Source organism: Lampetra planeri, chromosome 51, assembly GCF_965212315.1.
Source record: "Lampetra planeri chromosome 51, kcLamPlan1.2.h2, whole genome shotgun sequence".
In the NCBI taxonomy this organism is placed as follows: domain Eukaryota; kingdom Metazoa; phylum Chordata; class Hyperoartia; order Petromyzontiformes; family Petromyzontidae; genus Lampetra; species Lampetra planeri.
The window spans coordinates 2,379,941-2,399,244 of NC_136157.1; the positions used below are offsets into that span (position 1 = coordinate 2,379,941).

At 51.2% G+C, this 19,304-nt stretch overlaps 1 protein-coding gene across 1 annotated transcript; it reads left to right on the forward strand.

Moving 5' to 3' along the window:
* The first annotated feature begins 7,006 nt into the window (after positions 1 to 7,006).
* Positions 7,007 to 7,984, forward strand: LOC144734554 (olfactory receptor 51E1-like). Its single transcript, XM_078616801.1, has one exon. It carries the CDS (start codon positions 7,007 to 7,009, stop codon positions 7,982 to 7,984), a length of 978 nt encoding a protein of 325 aa, XP_078472927.1.
* The last annotated feature ends 11,320 nt before the right edge of the window (positions 7,985 to 19,304 follow it).

Below are 19,304 nucleotides of genomic sequence, written 5' to 3' on the forward strand. Positions count from 1 at the left end.
GTACATGTGGTGAATAAAAACGAGTTTCGAACCCCGCCTCTGCTTCATTGTCACTGAAAAAATGTTGCAGAGTCCCGGAGCACTCTAAAAACAGTGTGTCTGGTTTCGTGTATTCTCTAGTGGGCAGCGGTAGTGTAGTGGTTAACGCGCTGCGCTATGAACCCGGCAACCCGAATATCTGAACCGGTCATGGGGCCTCCTCAAGGTCGACTCAGCCTCAAATGAGTACCTGGTGTGGTGTGTAAACATCGCCCCTAGGGAGACAAAGGCGGTCGGGCGTGGTGCTGGCCACCCCCTCGAGTGCCGTGCCGGTCTTTATAGGTGCTCGCTAACAGCACTTTCCCCAACAGTCTGTTAAAGCTACACGGGGGCTCTGTGTCTCGTCTTTGTCTCTCCACATACAGCACGCTCGCTGAACATTGCCTTTAGAATAACTTCTCATTTTGATATTTTTACGCGTCTTAATTCATAAAGCATCGCGATGTCATCTTTAGTCGCGACGAGTTCCTACTCAAAAAATACATTGAATGAATGAAGATGATTCCTGTTCATGACAGAGATCATCCCTGTGGCGTTAGGCGCTCGTCTAAGCGGGTTTCACCGCAGTTAGCCAATCTGCGGATCCCAGGCTGCACCCGGTAGGGTAAAGCGTGTGCTACTCCCACCTGTTCCAAGGCGTCTGTCCAATGCGGAAGAGTAGACCAAATACACGCTCTGTCTGTCTGCCTGTCTCTCTCTGCAAGTGCTACGTTGTAACTCTCTCACTCGAGCGGAAGGCCCTTCCACCAACAGTGGCGCGAGTGAGGCATTGCAGGGCTGCTCCTTCGCCTTCTAGGGTACGCGCGGAGAGCCGTCGCTCGCTCTCCTCTCTCTCGGTTGTTAACAACACAAAGGAGGCGCGCGGGTCGTGCTAAAAGTGGCATCGCACACTGCCGAAGAGGGACTTATCCGCGTCCCCGACGGATGCGAAACGCTCCATGAGCTCTCGAGAGTCGAGCGGGAACACGCGGCCGTGGGGGGTAGCAGGAGGTGGCGAGGGGGGGGGACCCTCACCGCCGTGCCGAGTTGCGTGGCCGTCTGACGAGCGCCGGCAGTTTTGCGAGCCCGCGAGCTTCGCTTGCTGCTAATGAGGCGCTAACGAAATTAATTGGCCGCTTCCTCCTCTTCCTCCCCGCCCACGCGCAGGTAGCGACCGGGCGGTGACGGGGGGGCATCGCCTGCCTGGTGCCCGGTCGCGCGCGCGTGGGAGGGAGGGAGGGTGAGGAGGGATGGAGGCAGGGCAGGGTGGGCAGGGAGGGAGGGAGGGTGAGGAGGGAGGCAGGGCAGGGCCAGGGTGGGGAGGGAGAGCAGGGAGGGGGGACAGGGTGGGTAGGAAGGGAGGCAGGGCAGGGTGGGGAGGGAGGGCAGGGAGGGAGCGAAAAAGCATCGGGTCGGGGCAAGCTGAGCGGGCAACTGTCGCACGAGTCACAACACCGACACGATCGGCGGCCACACTGGCAGCAACAACAGCAACCACCACCAACAACAACCACCACCAACAACAACCACCAAAAACTCCAACAATTTGCTTCTGACTTCGCACTGCTCCGCTTTGGAATTCTCACTGTTGTGCAGTAAGATCAAGGTCAAGGCGCTGCACTGCAATTTCTGTCTCAAGCTCATGCTGGTGGAAGGGTCTCCACTATAATTACATCTGGAGAGCCCCTCTCAAGGGTATGCTTGGCCTACTCCTCCATGCCGGACATATGTCTTGGAAAAGAGGTTGCACCGACCCTTTACACCACCACACCCGATCTAACTGTGGTGCCACCACCATTCATACCGCCGGCGCGGGGGGAGATTTAAGAAACTTCCTTCATCGGTTTAACTCCCGCGCCGGGAGATGCCTAACCAGCGACCTCTGCATTGCAAGTCCAGTGTGCTGACCGCTACGCCCACGGCGGCATCGCTATAAGTGGAATAAATCTTTGTCAATGAGCCACGATAGGTCGCGAGAACTGTCGCTGCAGGTGTCCTAAATCTCCGTCATCCATTAGCACGGTTGGCTACGTACGGTGCGAAAGAAGTTCAACATACATGCATACAGCCATTGATAACCTTCAGCCACAGGTTTTTTTTTCTGATTGTGGAACATAATTGGTTTATTGATTATTATTTGTTTAAGGAGTGCCACAGTGGCGAGATGTAAACTTCCTCGCCTTGTATGCAGGAAGTCGTGTGTTCGATCCTGACCCTGACCCTGACGCCTGCTGTGTATTTGGAGTTTGCGTGTCTCTCTCGCCGTCATCGTGTGGATTGTTTTACTCCGGGTCCTCCGGTTTTTCGCTCCACATTTATAATAAAGGTGCGTTTAGAGTATTTGGCTACTATACATTTACACGTGATAAGCCCACTTCGTTGAGCTATCATTTGTGGCCAGGTTGCTTCTGAAAAATAATTAAAAGCTCAGTGGGCTTTACCTGGTAAAATACAAAAAAGTAGGTTCGGTTTAGTTTATTTATTTTTAGTGATGTGCGTATCTTTCCTATAATTTGCTGCTATCGTTTTTTGTATTGTTTGTTGTTGTAACTTTCTGACCCCGTGCCCCTACTGGATATCTGTGGAAAAAAGAGCTTCATAGCTCATCGGATTTCTCCAAGATAAATAAAGATTCTGATTCTCATGGCCATCACGTGAAGCATCAGAACAAACATCTCAAGCACGGCTGTCAAAATCTAAAGTGATTTCCTGCTCAATTTCAGCACTTGGGCGGTGCTCATTTACCATTTACAGCCTTGCGCCAGTGGTGGAAATTCCACATTCACATGGCAGAGGACAACCGCTGTTAACTTGCCCGCGAAGTGTTTACTCACAGTGTCGACCCCGGAGGGATGATTGGCTGAACTCGTAGCCAGAAGGATGTGAGCTCTCCAGGTGCAACCCAGACCGAGCAACGAAAGGAAGGGAATGTTCGCTTCCTCGAGTTAGACACCGAGAGAGGGCGCGTTGTCCTTGCATTGATGGGGCATTGTATAATTATCCTCATCGGGTGAATAAAGATGTATTTTTTTAGCCTATGAAGAAAGATATTTAGAGACACGTGTTTACATAGGGTACTAGGAGTACTAGGGGGTGGGAGCATGCTCCCCCCGACCCCTTGGCTCCTCCCCCCCTAGTACCCTATATCAACATGTGTCTCTAAATAGCTCTCTTCATACGCTACAGTAATTTTGCTGGAGCAGTCACACCTGATGACGGATGCTTGTGTTGCTTCCGACACGTCGTGATTTAATTCAGTTGTTTTATTTTGATTTTATTTAGTTTTCACCTACGTGACTTTACCGAAAAAACTAAAGAGTATGGATCCTTGCAGTCACGAAAACTTCTAATCTATAATGTCTTGTTTTTCATCACGAAATAATACCGTGCAAAATGCCTATTCTGTACGATTCTGTTAAATTGTGTACATACACACACACTTACGCCAGCCTCGTAATGTTAAGGGGGGCTGGACGTGGGGTGGGGGATGACCCCCTTTCTAAATTCTTGTTAAAAACTGACCACAACTGAGCGATGGGCGCCGCATGAACGTCCGATTATCACGGTTGGCTACGTTACGGTGTGAAAGAAGTTAAACATACACACGCAGCCTCCTCTTCTCAGATGACATTCTCCTATCTTGGGGTGGGGGGGGGTGAGAGCCAGAGCAGAATGTGCGAAGGACAAACGCAGATCGCATCGTGACCCATTCCGTTTAGCGTTCTATCATTTGGTCAAAGTTAACACTGATTGTTCTGTGCCCTCCCTCCTCCCATAGGTGTAGTATTGACCCCCCCCCCCTTTTAAACAAGCTCATGCTGATGTACACAGGCCTGCACAAGCCCCTGCACATCTTCTTGTGCAGCCTGGTGGTGACGGACGTGATCGGCAGCACGGCGTGCATGCCCAAGCAGATGCACACCCTCCTGACAGGTGACAGGCAGATCCTAGCGCTTGCCCTACATGATTCACATGTTCTGGAAATTGTATATATAGTTTTTTTCATTCAATATCACAATCACAGCCGTTCCTGGCGGTACAGCGAATCCGGGCAACCGCCCTGGGCCCCGTGCTTTGGGGGAGGGGGAGGCTTCAACGGCGTCACGGTGGTGTCAGATGTAATACTTCCGGTTTAGTTTGAAGGCGTTGGGGGGCCCACACGGTCGGGTTTGCTTCGGGCCCCGCACCCTCAATATAGATGATCCTGAACACAATCACACACAGAGGTCGGTTTAACACGTAGGCTTTTGCGACTAATATCATTCATGATAAAAGTGTTTTGGGTTAGATCGCGTCAATATATAAATGTGTGGAATTCACAAATCTGGCTGTCACCTGATGAAGCTAGTTGTAATTACTAGCGAAACGTCGTACTCAGATTGTAAATGTTGTGGCCTGGCTCTCCAACACACACCGGTGTGCTGTACGAGTGACGAATTGGCATGTTTTGTTTACGTGACAACCCTTACTAATTGGCTGTGTCGGGTGGTGGCGGGTTTAACGACACATTTTTTTTAATTTACGCGAACTAACCCCCCAAAAAAACCTGTATTATGGAAAATCACACACCCTGATCACAATCCTAGCAAATCACCCCCATAACCCATTCTCTCTACCCCCCCGCCCCCCACCGCCGAGTCAGGGGTACGGCCAGAGAGGCGACGCTCGCTCGACTGTGGCACCGCACAAGATGGCAGCTGCATAAACAACTCTTTAATTCAAAATTCCCTGAACTCCCATTTAAATTCGTGTCGGCTCAGGGAGATCTTCACTTAGGGTGTTTTATAGTTACTGCCCAGACATTGGGGATTACCATTTGTCCTGGACATGGCACCTGTGTTCAGATAGCAGACATTGATTTGCACCGAGATTTTGAACTGGGACTGTGTTGAACTTTATCATTGTGACTTGCGCAGTGTTTATGGCCACAGACTGAATTATAAATACGTTCCGGTTTGTTCTGTGGCCAAGGTGGCAACCGGACCAGGCCTGCAGAAGACCACTTTGGCACATCAGCACTGAGGAGGCACTTTCGCTGCTCCTGCCACTCGCCATCATGGCCACGGCTCACAAACATTCACAATAAAAAAACGGAAACAACAAACAACGCTGAGCACAGAAGTTCAGAGGAGTCATACAATAAAGAGATTGAAAACTAATTAATTTAGAACAGTTTTTGTGTGTGTGTTTAGTTTGCTGTCCTTCCCCCGCACCCTCCGACTAGCACGGTTGGCTACGTACAGTGCGCCGTAGCCATGGAGTCAACATTAGGGGGGGACCAAATCTTCCAGGGGGTCTGGGGATCCCCCCCCAAGAAAAAAGATCTAAATTTGAAAACTAATTTCTTGCCTAAAATATAAAAAGCACTAACACATAGGATGGCCTTTTTATTTATTTTTTACAATAATGTCTAATAGTGTATTGTATTACATTGCTCTTTTTTTTCTTTTTTACCTTTTCTTATTTCATGGTATGTAATGGCAGAGATTAGAGAGTAATAAAGTACAACCATAACCACAATCAGATAAACCGAAATCTATTTTATAGCAATATATTGGGGGGGACATTTTGAGCATATTTGAATATTGGGGGGGGGGGTGTGTCCCCCTATAGATTATAATTATGGCCTTGATACATACATACATAGAAACACACAAATAATAGGTCCCTTCTTCAACACACGGGTAGCTTACGTTGTCGGTCCGCGCACCGAGATCGCTTTGCTAACGAACGGGGAGCTTCTCGGATCACCTCGATGTCATTAGGGCGTCGTTAAGTGACGGCCGCGTCCCCTCAGCCCCATCTCTAATTGAAGTCGCAGACGCACGCGACGTTCGTGACACGAGGCGAGGGCATCCCCAAAAGGGTTTTGAGGTCATTACTGTTCACGTGGGCTTGCAGGCTCATCATATAAATGATGGGCAACCGACGCGCGTGGCATTTGAGGGAAAGGTGGCAGGGTTAGGCTCTGCTCAAGTGTGAGTGAGTTACGCATATATTGTTAAGCTGAATAATAGATCGTTATTGTACTGTTTTATATGATTTTTAACACGTCTATTATGTGTTGATGTAAAACTTTAGTGACTGCATGAATTCATATTCTTTGGTTCTTTCGGTTGTTTTCTATCTACATGACTTTACCGAAAGAACCAAAGAATACGTCTATTATGCCTTCAGCAATGGTGCCGCTTGTTCAAATAAATCAACCGCGATTCATATCGTACATGAATGCCCAACATTTTTAATGTATAAAATACGAGACATTTCTTTTGAAACAGCAAAGTAATGAACCCGAGGCAAGCAATGCATAACTAATATAATCTTTTATGCAGCATTATCATTTAGACCAATTACTAAAATTAAGGAATAAGACAGCAAAAGTCTGTGCCTAGCTGGCGTCATACAGTCACACTCCAATGCAGCTGCACTGAAGTGGTGGGTCTTGACTTGAGTTAAAATCTCTTCAAACTATCTGCTCCTCTGACGTTTATGTGGCGATTGTTCCATAACGTTGGAGCGACCTCGCCTGACGTTTCGTGCTTATTGGCCTTTGTGCCTTGCAAATGTGATTTTAGAGATGAAACCAATTTGGCTAATAGTAAGTGTAAGTGCACTGCAATGGACTTATTGTGTGCGCATATATACAGGGTGCTTCAATTAACTTTTTAACACTTATATGGAAGAATCGTTTTTTTATTGAAAAAGAACGGATAATACACTGTAACATGATAACAAATGTATGTTAATCGATTTAAAAAGTCAGAGAGTATCCACTTGTTCGCCATCATTGTCAACACGTGCCTAGAATCTTCTGCAGGTGGTCTCCAGAGCCCGGGGAGGCACATGTCTCGTGGTATTGTTGCGAATTCTCAGAAGTGTTCACATTTTTTTAAGCACCCTGTATATATCAAATTAGGGTTCTGTAGAACAGAGAGATGCATCATGTCGTTTCTCTTTGCCTAAAACTTGCGTGCAGGCCACGGACGTGATGGAGAACAGCAGCAGCGTCGTCTACCTCGCCACGTTCCAAGCCCCGTACCTTGTCAAAGTTGTCATCTTCAGCCTGTGCGTGCCGCTCTTCGTTATCACGGTTGTGGGCAACCTGCTGGTGCTCGTGACTGTGGCCGCATCCCGGAACCTGCACAAGCCCATGCACATTTTCCTGTGCAACCTGGTCGTGAACGATGCCATCGGCTGCACGAGCAGCGTGCCCAAGCAGCTGCACATCATCTTGACGGGAGACACCCAGATATTTTACTCATCTTGCATCGTGCAGATGTTCTGGATCCACTTTTTTTCGATCAGCGAAATATTCACGCTCACAGCAATGGCTTATGACCGCTACCTGGCCGTTTGCTACCCTCTGCGCTACCACGCGATCATCACCAACAGACGCGCGGTCATAGCCACAATTGTCATCTGCACGCTGGCGGCAGTTATTGCAGGCAGCCAGACTATTCTCATCATCCCACTGAAATTAAAGGACAAAGATCGACAGGTCGATGGCATTCACTGTGATAACATGGGCATACTCCAGCTGTCCGCGTCCGACACACGCATAAATGAGTCATACGGCTCGGCATTGATCGTTATTGATGTAGTGGCTTTGGGCATCATCGGGTACACTTACTTTAAGATAATTGTCGAATGCAAAAAATCTCGGTTGAATCAGGCCAGAAATAAATCTTTAGAGACTCTAATCACCCACTTCCTGGCTCTGTCGATATTTTTCGTGGCAATATTCGTGGCGATCCTGGTCCCGCGGTTCATAAAAAAGACGGAAGATTCCGCGTCCAGAAATATAAAGTCTACGTCGCAGCTCGCCGTGTTTGTGGTGCCGATCGCCAACGTGACAATCTACCTCTTCAGAACAAAAGCGCTAAAGAAAGCGATCGTGTTTCACTGCCACAGGTTAATGCTCGTATTTCACCTGCGGTTGCACAAAGTTCAAGCTGTAGAAGAATAAATTTGAATACCTATTATAGGCGAGCCGCTATATATAAAAAAAACTATTTCTGGGACTCTGGTGAGAAGTGGCTTAACCATGCTTGCCATTGAGCATTCTCACGTAAAGACGCCAAGTAATTTTTCAACGTTTTAACATCCAAATTGTATTTTTCCGAACATTGAACGCCTCTACGATCCGTGTGCTGTTGGGTTGTGCCGCCTGTCGTTCGGTATGACTCCCAGCACGTGGCGCGAAACGTCGGACATTGTTCCCAACAACACGCAGCACAACCCAAAAAAGCACACATCGCAGAGCCATACAGCGCAACCACAAAGGCAGCACAACCAACGCACGTAGCCGTGACACTCATCACCTTGGCACATCTTGACAATAATTATGTTCTCATGTGTGGTTACACCTTTCTCAAGTACCGTCTATGCCTGGTCAACTTTGTCTTCAACAAGTTGCTCTCTCTTGACATGAGTCGTTCGAATCAATGCAGCCTGCATGTCCAGGTGTCTTTCAAACAGCTCTGTTCTTCACCTGAGGACGGCTGCTTGCGTTGTGGCCGAAACGTCGTGAGAATTATTATTATTATTACTTGTATTATTTTTATTTTATTATTTCCCTTCTACGTGACTTTACCGAAAGAACCAAGAATATGTCCAGGTGTTTCAAGACAAATAAAAGCGATACATTGAAATTATATGTTTGAACAGTTTGCAATGTTTTGGTTCGTAAATGAGACCAAACCAAAGTGTGAAATCAACTGCGATTTATGGTGTTACAATGCACGGCAGACATAATTACCGGACCTCGCAGACTAAGGCACATTTGAGACTTTCAGTTCTGCGTTAATGCCCAATGATCACAGAGTGCATTGTTGCAGGCAATCGCCGATCAGGTATCGTGATTAAACATCAAAAAACAAATTGATAGAGCAATATATTCTAATTTGTCAAACTTTAACGGGTTTCCACGGTGGCGAAATGGTATCATCCACGCCTGATATGCAGGAGGTAGTGGGTTCGATCCCGACCATGACGTCAATATATTTGGAGTTTACACGTGCTTCACGTGGTCGCGTAGATCTTTCTCCGGGTCGTGCAGTTTTTCCCTGCACATTTAGAATAAACACAACGCGTTCAGAGTATTTTTCTGCTATACATTTCCTCATGATACGCCACTTCGTCGAGCTATCATTTGTGGCCAGGTCGCTTCTAAAAAAAGAGCTACATAGCTCAATGCTGCTTACCTGGTAAAATATAAACAGTTTAGTTTAAAGCACGTGTGAATGCATGCAATGAATGCAAAAGAATCAAAATAACAAAAGGCATCAATTGACGCAAATGGCTCAACGGGTAGAAATTCATCGCCTCCGAGTCCTGAGCACGCAGCTCACAGCTCACGTTACAATCTCCGCTCGACTGACGACACCTCACGTTGCGGAGCAGCGAAGCACAGGCATCGACACGTGACCTCCCATCGCACCTGGTGACTGACGATCACGTGGCTCCCAAGACGCCTATAAATGTCCAGCAGGTGCCACGCTCGTCACTGCTCCCAGAAATTGAAGGCAAGGTGAGTGCGTGTCGTGTAATGCCTGCCGTGAGATCTCTGGAATCTTTCCCACGTAATTCACGTGTGTCTGTTTTTGCTTTATTAAGTGTCTGATAATTCAAGATTAAGGAAGTTTAGCCTTTAAATAAATTACATTAGTCGTCTTTTTTTGTATGAGTTACGTATACAATTAAAACGATGTCGCACCTCCGATTAGCACGGTTGGCTACGTACGGTGCAAAATAAATTAAACATACATACATGTCTATGAATGCTATATATATATGTTGTATGGTCTGTTCTGGATGACCACAGTCGCATACTGGAAAGTTTTTAATTTTCCACTTGTGCTGGTATCTGCTTCTGCCAGAGATGAGGATCAGTTGCTTTTTTAAGAGAGTGCTCTTCCGTGAATTGAAGAGAGCCGTGCAGACGAGGTAGACGATGGAGATTTGAAGCTCCATGCTCTCCCTCTCGGCGTTAGAAGCCTCTCACACAGTATAGGTGCTCATATTCAGCCTGTGCCTGCCCTTGTATACATTCATAGGCATAGCCAACGTGCTGGTGCTCGTGGCGGAGGTCGCGGGTTCGATCTCGACGGCTGTATATTTGGAGTTTGCGTGTCTCTCTCCCGTGGTCGCGTGGATTTTTCTTCGGGTCCTCCGGTTTTTTCCTCCACATTTACAATTAACATGCGTTTAGAGGATTCGGCTGAAATACATTTCCACGTGACGAGTCACTTCGTTGAGCTATCATTTGCGACCAGGTCACTTCTTGAAAAAGAGCTACATGGCTCAGTGAGTCTTAACTGGTCAAATAGAAAGTTAAAGTTAGATGAATGTTTGTATCATTGCTGGCACAGCTTCCCCGCGACACTTTATTATTTCACCTTGAAATGGCCATGCCATATCAATTATGCTTAACATTTCAGAAGTTCACAATGTAACGATTGTTGCGCTCATCGTCAGCATGTAGCGTGCCATTATATCCATTGATAAATGCAATGTCACAATCCAGTCACTATTTTATTCAAACATTTGATCGTGTTTGTCCTGTCCGTCATATTTGTATTGTTTCGCAAATTCTCTGTCGTGCGTTGCCTTGTTCTACTTTATGCAAACCATTTAGATTAGAGGAATCATTTACATGGAATTTGCATAACCCTTTATATTATCATCGATACAAGCCATGCCCACTTCTGAAGAAAGACCTCCCCATGCAAGACTTCGCCATCTCTCGTGATCCTTCAATGTAAGAATCCACCCAGCATTAGTGCACGAGATAATCCCATCGCTCCATCTCCTCCGTGGACGACCTTCCGGGCGAGTTCTCTCCCTTGGCTGCCACTCCGTTTCCAGTCTCAACTGCGGCCGTCATCCCGTCTGCAGGACGTGTCCTGCCCAAGTCTACGTTTCTTGACAATCCGACGATAGGAGATTGTACATGTTCCCATTATTACACAAATAAATGTTGTCCTTCCCCCGCACCTCCGATTAGCACGGTTGGCTACGTATGGTGCGAAATAAGTTCAACATACATAAGCGTATAATAATGGTTTAATTGATTAATCAATAACATAATACCTTTCTCCTAGTCATCTGCAGTTTGCGTTCATGAGAAGTTGCATTGTCAGCATAATCGAATTCATGTTTACGTCTACTCACCACCTGGTATCCATCTCTAATAAAATCCATTCGTCCAACATCAGACACTCTTAACCAGTTTTTATTTCCAGAGACATGCCTCGTTGTGGAGGCTGTGAGTAGACCACTGAGAGGCAAATATAATTTTCTAATATTGTTGTTGCTGGGCTTCGCATTGACACGGTACATCAGCCACTTCTGTCACTTTGCTCCTCGGTCATCTTCTCCACACGGTAATCACGACTACATTGCTCAATTTGTACATGGCTGATGTGAAATAAGAAGAGGCTTTTACCCTTTCTGGCAATAAAACAGGAGTTGTGTTAAGATGTTCAAACACTAAATAGAAACATTTTTCAAGGCATCAAGTTTGCATTAATCACACATACTTGTGGGAAAACATGCAAACAAACATACTCTGATAATATATGCATCGTCTTTGAAAATGATTGGCGTACACCAGAGACAGCAGCCTTCTTTGTGGCATTGTCTGTTAAACCAGAGAACGCCAAAAGGCGAACAAGTACAAAGACAATGCAAGTATCAGAACACTTATAGCTGAGGTCGAACAGTTATTTCTATGGGACCTTTTTGCCAATCTCGAAAATAATGAAAAATAATAGATTTTACTCTTTTTGGCAATAACATGGCTTTCGTGCATTTTGCGAACAACTTTATCTCACTCTGAATCTCCGGATGCGAGCTTAATCCTGGGTGTCCCTGACCTCCACTGTACGTCTGTGGCATTGCAAGTGTAGTGGTGGTGTTGACGTGCGCCGACTGTGACAGTGATGGATCACGGGGCGGCGCGAGGTGCGGGGTTGGGCACGCGTTGTGGGCGTGGTGTGGACGCGCGCGCCGGGAGTGACAGATGACGGGGCGGCGCGGCGTGGGTGCTGAGGCACGCTGAGATGTGGGAAAACAGGATCGTAGCCAGCGCCCAGTGATTGGTCGAATAGGATGGGTGCTCGCAGCGACGTCCGCAGGTGGGGTATAAAGGGGGACGCGCGAGAGCACTCGGAGAGAGTTACCCAGTTGAAGACCAGAAGACGGAGCTGAAGACCTAGTGCCCCGAGACCCCTAGTCCCGCCGTCCTTGTAGGGACCGGGGCCCTGTGTGGCTCGGAGGCGAGACTGTGGGACCCGGGGTCCGACGCCCACGTGGGTCGGGCTGGGGACCCACAGTCAAGACGGATACCCCGGGCAGGGAGTGTCCCGAGTAACTCAGTGGGCGTTAGTCGCCAGGGTAGCTAAGTGGGTGTTGGTCACCCGAGTAGCTCAGGGGCGTTAGTCGCCGAGTAGCTAAGTGGGTGTTGGTCACCCGAGTAGCTCAGTGGGCGTTAGTCGCCGAGTAGCTAAGTGGGTGTTGGTCACCCGAGATACTAAGTGGGTGTTTGTCACCCGAGATACTAAGTGGGTGTTTGTCACCCGCGATACTAAGTGGGTGTTTGTCACCCGAGATACAAAGTAGGTGTTAGTCACCTGTGAACGAGTTTGGTAAAATAAAGAGTGTGTTACCCGTGAAGTCGTCTCCCGCCGAGTTACTACATTACAACTGGCGTCAGAAGTAAACCTGTCTTCAAGAAGTATGGACACGAGGAAGACTACCCGTACCCACGAGCGAGGTCGGGACGACGACGGCGTACCGGGGACACCAACCTCGGGAGGAGAGGACGAGGAGTTGCCGCCGATGCAGCACTTTGCGGTGATGGCCGACGCTCCGCTCGCCTCCGACACCAGCCTCCAAGACGCGCACTCCCGGTTGGCGGAGTTGCTACTCGCCGCCGCCGCTGTCTTGGCGGACATCTCTGTTCCGGCGAGCGGAAAAACGGCTGCGGGGTTGGTGGAGAAAGCGACGTTGGAGGGATCCCGCCAAAAGGGGCTTCGCGCCAAAAGTCTGGAAGTTGCCGCCGTTTTTGAGGGGCCGCCATCGATTGGCGGGAAACACGGACACCACGTGGCCGGGGACCTCCGCTCAGCGCAGCCCACGTCATCAACGCGCGCCGGAGCTCTCCATTTTGCGCCTGACAACCGAGCCGACATTTTACACAACTACAGCGGAGCGCGGGAAAATCTCTCCGACGTCGACGACGATCGGGTCCTCCAGCAAAGATTGCCCGCGCTGTCGGCGTTCAAGGCGGATGGGGGCGACTGGGGAGCCTTCCAACGAAGGTTCCTCGCTCATCAGGAGATGTCGGGGTGGTCCGACACCACTGCCCTGCGTGCGTTGCCAGCGATGCTCGACGACGACGCGCTTGCAGCCTTCACATCTGCTGCAAGGTCGTCCCGCTCTACGCTCCAGGCCGCACTACACCTGATGGCGAAGGTGTTCGGACCGCCCTCCACGTGTCGCCACCAGTTCTACGATCGGCGGAAGGTGGCTGGAGAAACGACGCTCGCCTATCGCACGGCACTGCTCGCCTTGGCGGACGCAGCTTTTCCCCGCATGGATAAGGAGGGGAAGGACGCCATGGTGACGGAGCAGCTGCTGGCGTTGGCCCACGAGTTGGGGGTCCCCATCAATGTGGCGGACGAAATGGATATCTGCTCCCTGGCGATCGCCATGAGCATTCACGCGTACGAGGTCCTCAAACGCAAGCCGGGGGTCGTCTGCAAATGGGCGGGGAACGCGGCACTGGCCGCCACGATCGCCGAACCTCAGCCAGCTGCGGATCAGGAGCAGGCCTTCGCTGCATCGCGTCCGGGGGAGTGGAGAACGGGAGGTCGTTCGCCCACACGTTCATCCCGCAAGCTGGAGCAACCGAAACCTACGACGTCCCTCGTCGTCTGCTACAACTGCGGCCTTCGAGGCCACGTCGCAGCCGGGTGCCGGGCCCCGCGTCAGCGCGCCACAGGACCACGTCGGGACGACGACCAGGCCCACAAGTCATCCCAACAAAACCCGGCAAGTCGCGGCACCTCACACGTTCGGTCCACAAACACGGCACATTCGGGTCGCCGCTTGGCGGTGGGGGGTTCGCGGCTGGGTGCCGGGGGTTCACTTCGGCGAGGGGGGTCCGTACACGGCCCACAAGCAGTCGAGTGGTCCGAATTGGCCCACAGGATAGTGGCTGCGTCGGCCGGGTCGTCCGTGGTGACGGGGTTTATTGACGGGGTTGAGGTCCGGGTGCTGGTGGACACGGGTGCGTCGGCCACTATCATCTCGGACCTTATTTATAACATTCTTCCCGTCCAAAGTAGACCCCTTCTGCCAGTAGACGTGCCATTTTATGCGGCGAATGGGGGATCCCTGGGGATCATCGGCCAGATTCGGGCGACTATTTGCATTGGTGACATCAAATTGGCGGGCCCTATTTTTGTATCATCATCGCTGGCCGTTCCCTGTTTGCTAGGTACGGACTTTTTGTCCAAAATGCCCATCAAAATTCTTATAGATCAGGCCTGCATTGAGCTTCCGTCAGGTCGGCGGGTTGCGTTCTTGACGAGCCCTACCAAAATACGCACGGTTTGTGCGACGGTGCAGGCGCTGGCAACTCACACTGTACGGGTGCCCCCGGGATCGCAAATGTTGGTACCCCTTCGGTTGAGGAAACCACTGGAGGTGGGTGCGGAGGCACAGGGGGTGCTGTTGGGGCCGTCTAACAGGGCCAGAAGGGGCCTTGACTTAGCGGTTGCTCAAACCATGGTGAGAGGGGACAGTGAGCCGTTCGTAATGGTCCTGAATACGGGGTCGCGGCCGGCCGTAATTGCGCAGGGAACGGTGCTGGCTCACGCCGCGCCGCTACCCGTTGAGGAACGGCTCGTGGCTCAAGCAGATTTCACTGTCGAGTCGCATCCTCCAAGTGATGAGGGGACTGAGTGGTTGGACTCGTTGTGTGCCGGTTCTGCTAACTTGTCCAAGGTGCAATTGGGAGCATTGAGGGGTTTGCTACTCGAGTTTGCTGACGTGTTCAGCAAACATAAGTACGATATCGGCTGCACTGACCTGTTGCGCCACCACATAGCTACAGGGGACGCGGCCCCTATTCGTCAGAATCCCTTCCGGCTCAGCCCAGCCGAGAAGGAGCATGTGCAATCGGCGGTTAATGATATGTTGGCGGCCGATATCATTTCGCCCTCTTCTAGTCCGTGGGGTGCTCCTATTGTCCTAGTAAAAAAACAAGACGGGTCCTTGCGGTTTTGTGTCGATTTCCGCCGCTTAAACAAAATCTCGATGGCGGATGCGTATCCGCTCCCCAGGATGGATGAGTCGCTGGATGCCTTGGCGGGAGCACAGTTTTTTTCCACACTCGATCTGCTTTCCGGATTTTGGCAATTGCCACTCGATAACGAGTCTAAACCTAAAACCGCTTTCCGGACACCTGGTGGCCTATTTGAATTCAACCGGTTGCCCATGGGCTTACATTCCGCTCCCGCCACGTTCCAGAGACTCATGGAATTGGTTTTGTCGGGCCTCCAATGGGATACCTGTTTGATTTATCTCGACGATATCATCGTCTTCAGTCGAACTTTTGAGGAGCACCTCCAGCGACTGAGAGCGGTGTTCCTCAGGATGCGTTCCGCTAAGCTTAAATTTAAACCGGCTAAATGCTTTCTGCTTCGGGAATCGGTCAGGTATTTGGGCCATATCGTGAGTCGTTCAGGGATCTCGACGGACCCTGCTAAGACGCACTGCGTCAGCTCATGGCCAACGCCAACCTCGGTCACGGAGGTTCGCAGTTTCATTGGTTTCGCCTCCTATTACCGTCGTTTTGTCAAGCAGTTTGCCACCATAGCCAGGCCCCTGCACGCTTTGACGGCTAAGGGTGTGCGGTTTCACTGGGGGGCGGAAGAGGAGGCTGCATTCTGCTCCCTTCGTGACGCCTTGGTGCAGGCTCCCCCCTTGTGTTACCCCGATTTCACACAACCGTTTTTGCTTGACACAGATGCCAGCAACACGGGTATCGGGGGGGTGCTCTCACAGGTGGTCGGGGGGGTTGAACGGGTGGTCGCCTACGGTAGTAGAGTTCTTTCCCCCGCCGAACAACGCTATTGTGTAACTCGTCGTGAATTGTTAGCGATTGTGTTTTTTACACAGCAATTCAGGCCGTATCTTTACGGCCGTCATTTTACGGTCCGTACGGACCATGCGGCTCTACAATACGCTATGCGCGTGGCACAGCCATCGGGCCAATTGTCCCGATGGTTGGAGGTCCTTCAGGACTACCAATTCACGACGATTTACCGCAAGGGATTGCGACACTCAAATGCGGACACCTTGTCGCGGTTGCCACCGTGCACGGACTGCACATGTTTGTTGGGATCGGCGCGGTGCAAACCCCCGGTCGCCGGCACCCCGGGAGTTGCGCTCGCCGCCACTGACACGCCGGGAGTCGACGCCCCCACGGGGAGGGATTCGCTGTTGTCGTTGCCCCTCATTGAGTGGGGCCGTCTCCAAATGTCCGACGGTTCCCTACTTACGCTACGTCGAAAAGTTGGCGCTCCCGAGGTAGGGGATGCGCGGGTCGGTTCCTGGGTGTGCAGACAGGGCCTTTTGATGAAGTGGGACAACATGTCCCGGCGTCACGTGCTCGTTGTGCCTGTTGCTATGCGGGGTAGGGTCGTTCTGGCAGCTCATGAACGGCTCATGCATCTGGGTTTTCACAAAACGCTCGCCCTAATCCAGCGAGACTATTATTGGCCGGGGATGGGTAACGACGTGGCGAATATTCTTAAGGGATGCGTAGTGTGCGCCAAAAGAAAACCGCCACCATTGGCAGCTAATCCACCGCTGCAATCCATTCAAGTTTCGCGCATAAACGAATTAGTTGCGTTGGACATCTTGGGGCCCTTTCCTGCTACACCAAGGGGAAATAAGTTCCTGCTGGTTGGCGTAGAATACTTCACCCGATGGCCCATGGCATGGCCACTCGCCAACCAGTCGGCTGCGGCGGTGGCGGACGCCTTCGTCCAGGGCTATGTTTTGGACAAGGGCGCCCCCGAACGCTTGCTGACGGATCAAGGAAAGAATTTTTCGAGCGTTTTGTTGCGCGAGGTGTGCGACCTGTTGGGTACAAAGAAAGTGCGTACTTCCCCCTACCACCCGCAGACTGACGGGATGGTTGAGCGTCTGAACAGGACGATTACGTCTATGTTGTGCCAACAGGTCTGCGACGATCAGGTTGATTGGGACTTACAGGTGCCGGGGGTACTCGCGGCCTATCGAATGGCCCCTCATGCAGCGACGGGGTTTTCCCCATTTTTTCTTATGTATGGGCGGGAGGCCGATCCGGCCATGGACGTCCAACTGGGGATTTCCCAGCCACGTGCAAAATGAAAATTGGCAGACCACATCAAATTTAATATCGCCAAATTGACTGAAGCGCGGGAGGCGGCGAGGTTGAATTCGCGGTCTCGGCAAATTGCGAACGAGAGATTGCATGGGCGGAGGGTGCATACGCATGATTGGAAACCAGGCGATAAGGCCTGGCTGCATTGTCCACATGCACCGTTGGCTACGTCCCCCAAGTTGTTGAGACCTTGGAGGGGACCGGTGGAAATTGTGCGGGTTGCACGACCCCAGAGTATACAGATTAAATGGGAAAAACGCCGTTGGTACGTGCACCCCTCCCGACTGAAGCCCTATGCGGCACCGTGTGACCCCGTTCTGTGCCGTAACGACCGGGCGTGTGATGTGACCGTCGACTCGGGGAGGGAGGTGTCGCAGGCTGTTCCTCACGTGTCTCCACCTGACCCACCCCCAGGTGCCTCGGGCTTGACGGCTGCTAACCGTCGGGAGCCTGAACCCCGCAGCACGCACGGGTCCTCGATGCCTGGCCGATGTCTTCCTGAACCGCCGGCACCACCGGACGTTCAACCGCGTCTGGTGCCGTACGACGGACCGGCAAGGCGGACTCGGGCTAGGGCACAACAATTTTCATGAAGACGTTTTTTTTTCGACACCGAGCTCGCCCGGTGTTCCCCTCTGCCGGGGTAATGTCCCGTTGTAGGGACGCTCGGAAAGAATGGGACGCTGCACGAGTCGAGAGAAAAAAAAAAAAAAATTTCCATTTATTTTTCTTGCTGCGTACACATTGCTATTGTCACTCGCCGGATTGTATATATTGTTCTGTTGTCGCGGTGGCATTGGTTGATGGTTGCGGAAGGTAGTGTTCGCGTTGTGTTGGGTTGTTCTTGTTGTTGTGTTGTGTTACGGGGCACACAGGGGGGTTTGTATATTTTTATAGCAGCCGGGTCGGCTGCGAGCTATGTGGTAGGGGGTGATGTAGTGGTGGTGTTGACGTGCGCCGACTGTGACAGTGATGGATCACGGGGCGGCGCGAGGTGCGGGGTTGGGCACGCGTTGTGGGTGTGGTGTGGACGCGCGCGCCGGGAGTGACAGATGACGGGGCGGCGCGGCGTGGGTGCTGAGGCACGCTGAGATGTGGGAAAACAGGATCGTAGCCAGCGCCCAGTGATTGGTCGAATAGGATGGGTGCTCGCAGCGACGTCCGCAGGTGGGGTATAAAGGGGGACGCGCGAGAGCACTCGGAGAGAGTTACCCAGTTGAAGACCAGAAGACGGAGCTGAAGACCTAGTGCCCCGAGACCCCTAGTCCCGCCGTCCTTGTAGGGACCGGGGCCCTGTGTGGCTCGGAGGCGAGACTGTGGGACCCGGGGTCCGACGCCCACGTGGGTCGGGCTGGGGACCCACAGTCAAGACGGATACCCCGGGCAGGGAGTGTCCCGAGTAGCTCAGTGGGCGTTAGTCGCCAGGGTAGCTAAGTGGGTGTTGGTCACCCGAGTAGCTCAGGGGCGTTAGTCGCCGAGTAGCTAAGTGGGTGTTGGTCACCCGAGTAGCTCAGTGGGCGTTAGTCGCCGAGTAGCTAAGTGGGTGTTGGTCACCCGAGTAGCTCAGTGGGCGTTAGTCGCCAGGGTAGCTAAGTGGGTGTTTGTCACCCGAGATACTAAGTGGGTGTTTGTCACCCGAGATACTAAGTGGGTGTTTGTCACCCGCGATACTAAGTGGGTGTTTGTCACCCGAGATACAAAGTAGGTGTTAGTCACCTGTGAACGAGTTTGGTAAAATAAAGAGTGTGTTACCCGTGAAGTTGTCTCCCGCCGAGTTACTACATTACACAAGCAAGGTGTCAAGTCTCCCTTTGCGGCCACATTGAGTCCACTGGACTGTCCACAG

Coding starts and splice junctions, on each gene's coding strand:
- LOC144734554 (XM_078616801.1), top strand. CDS start 7,007: ATGGAGAACAGCAGCAGCGTCGTCTACCTCGCCACGTTCCAAGCCCCG.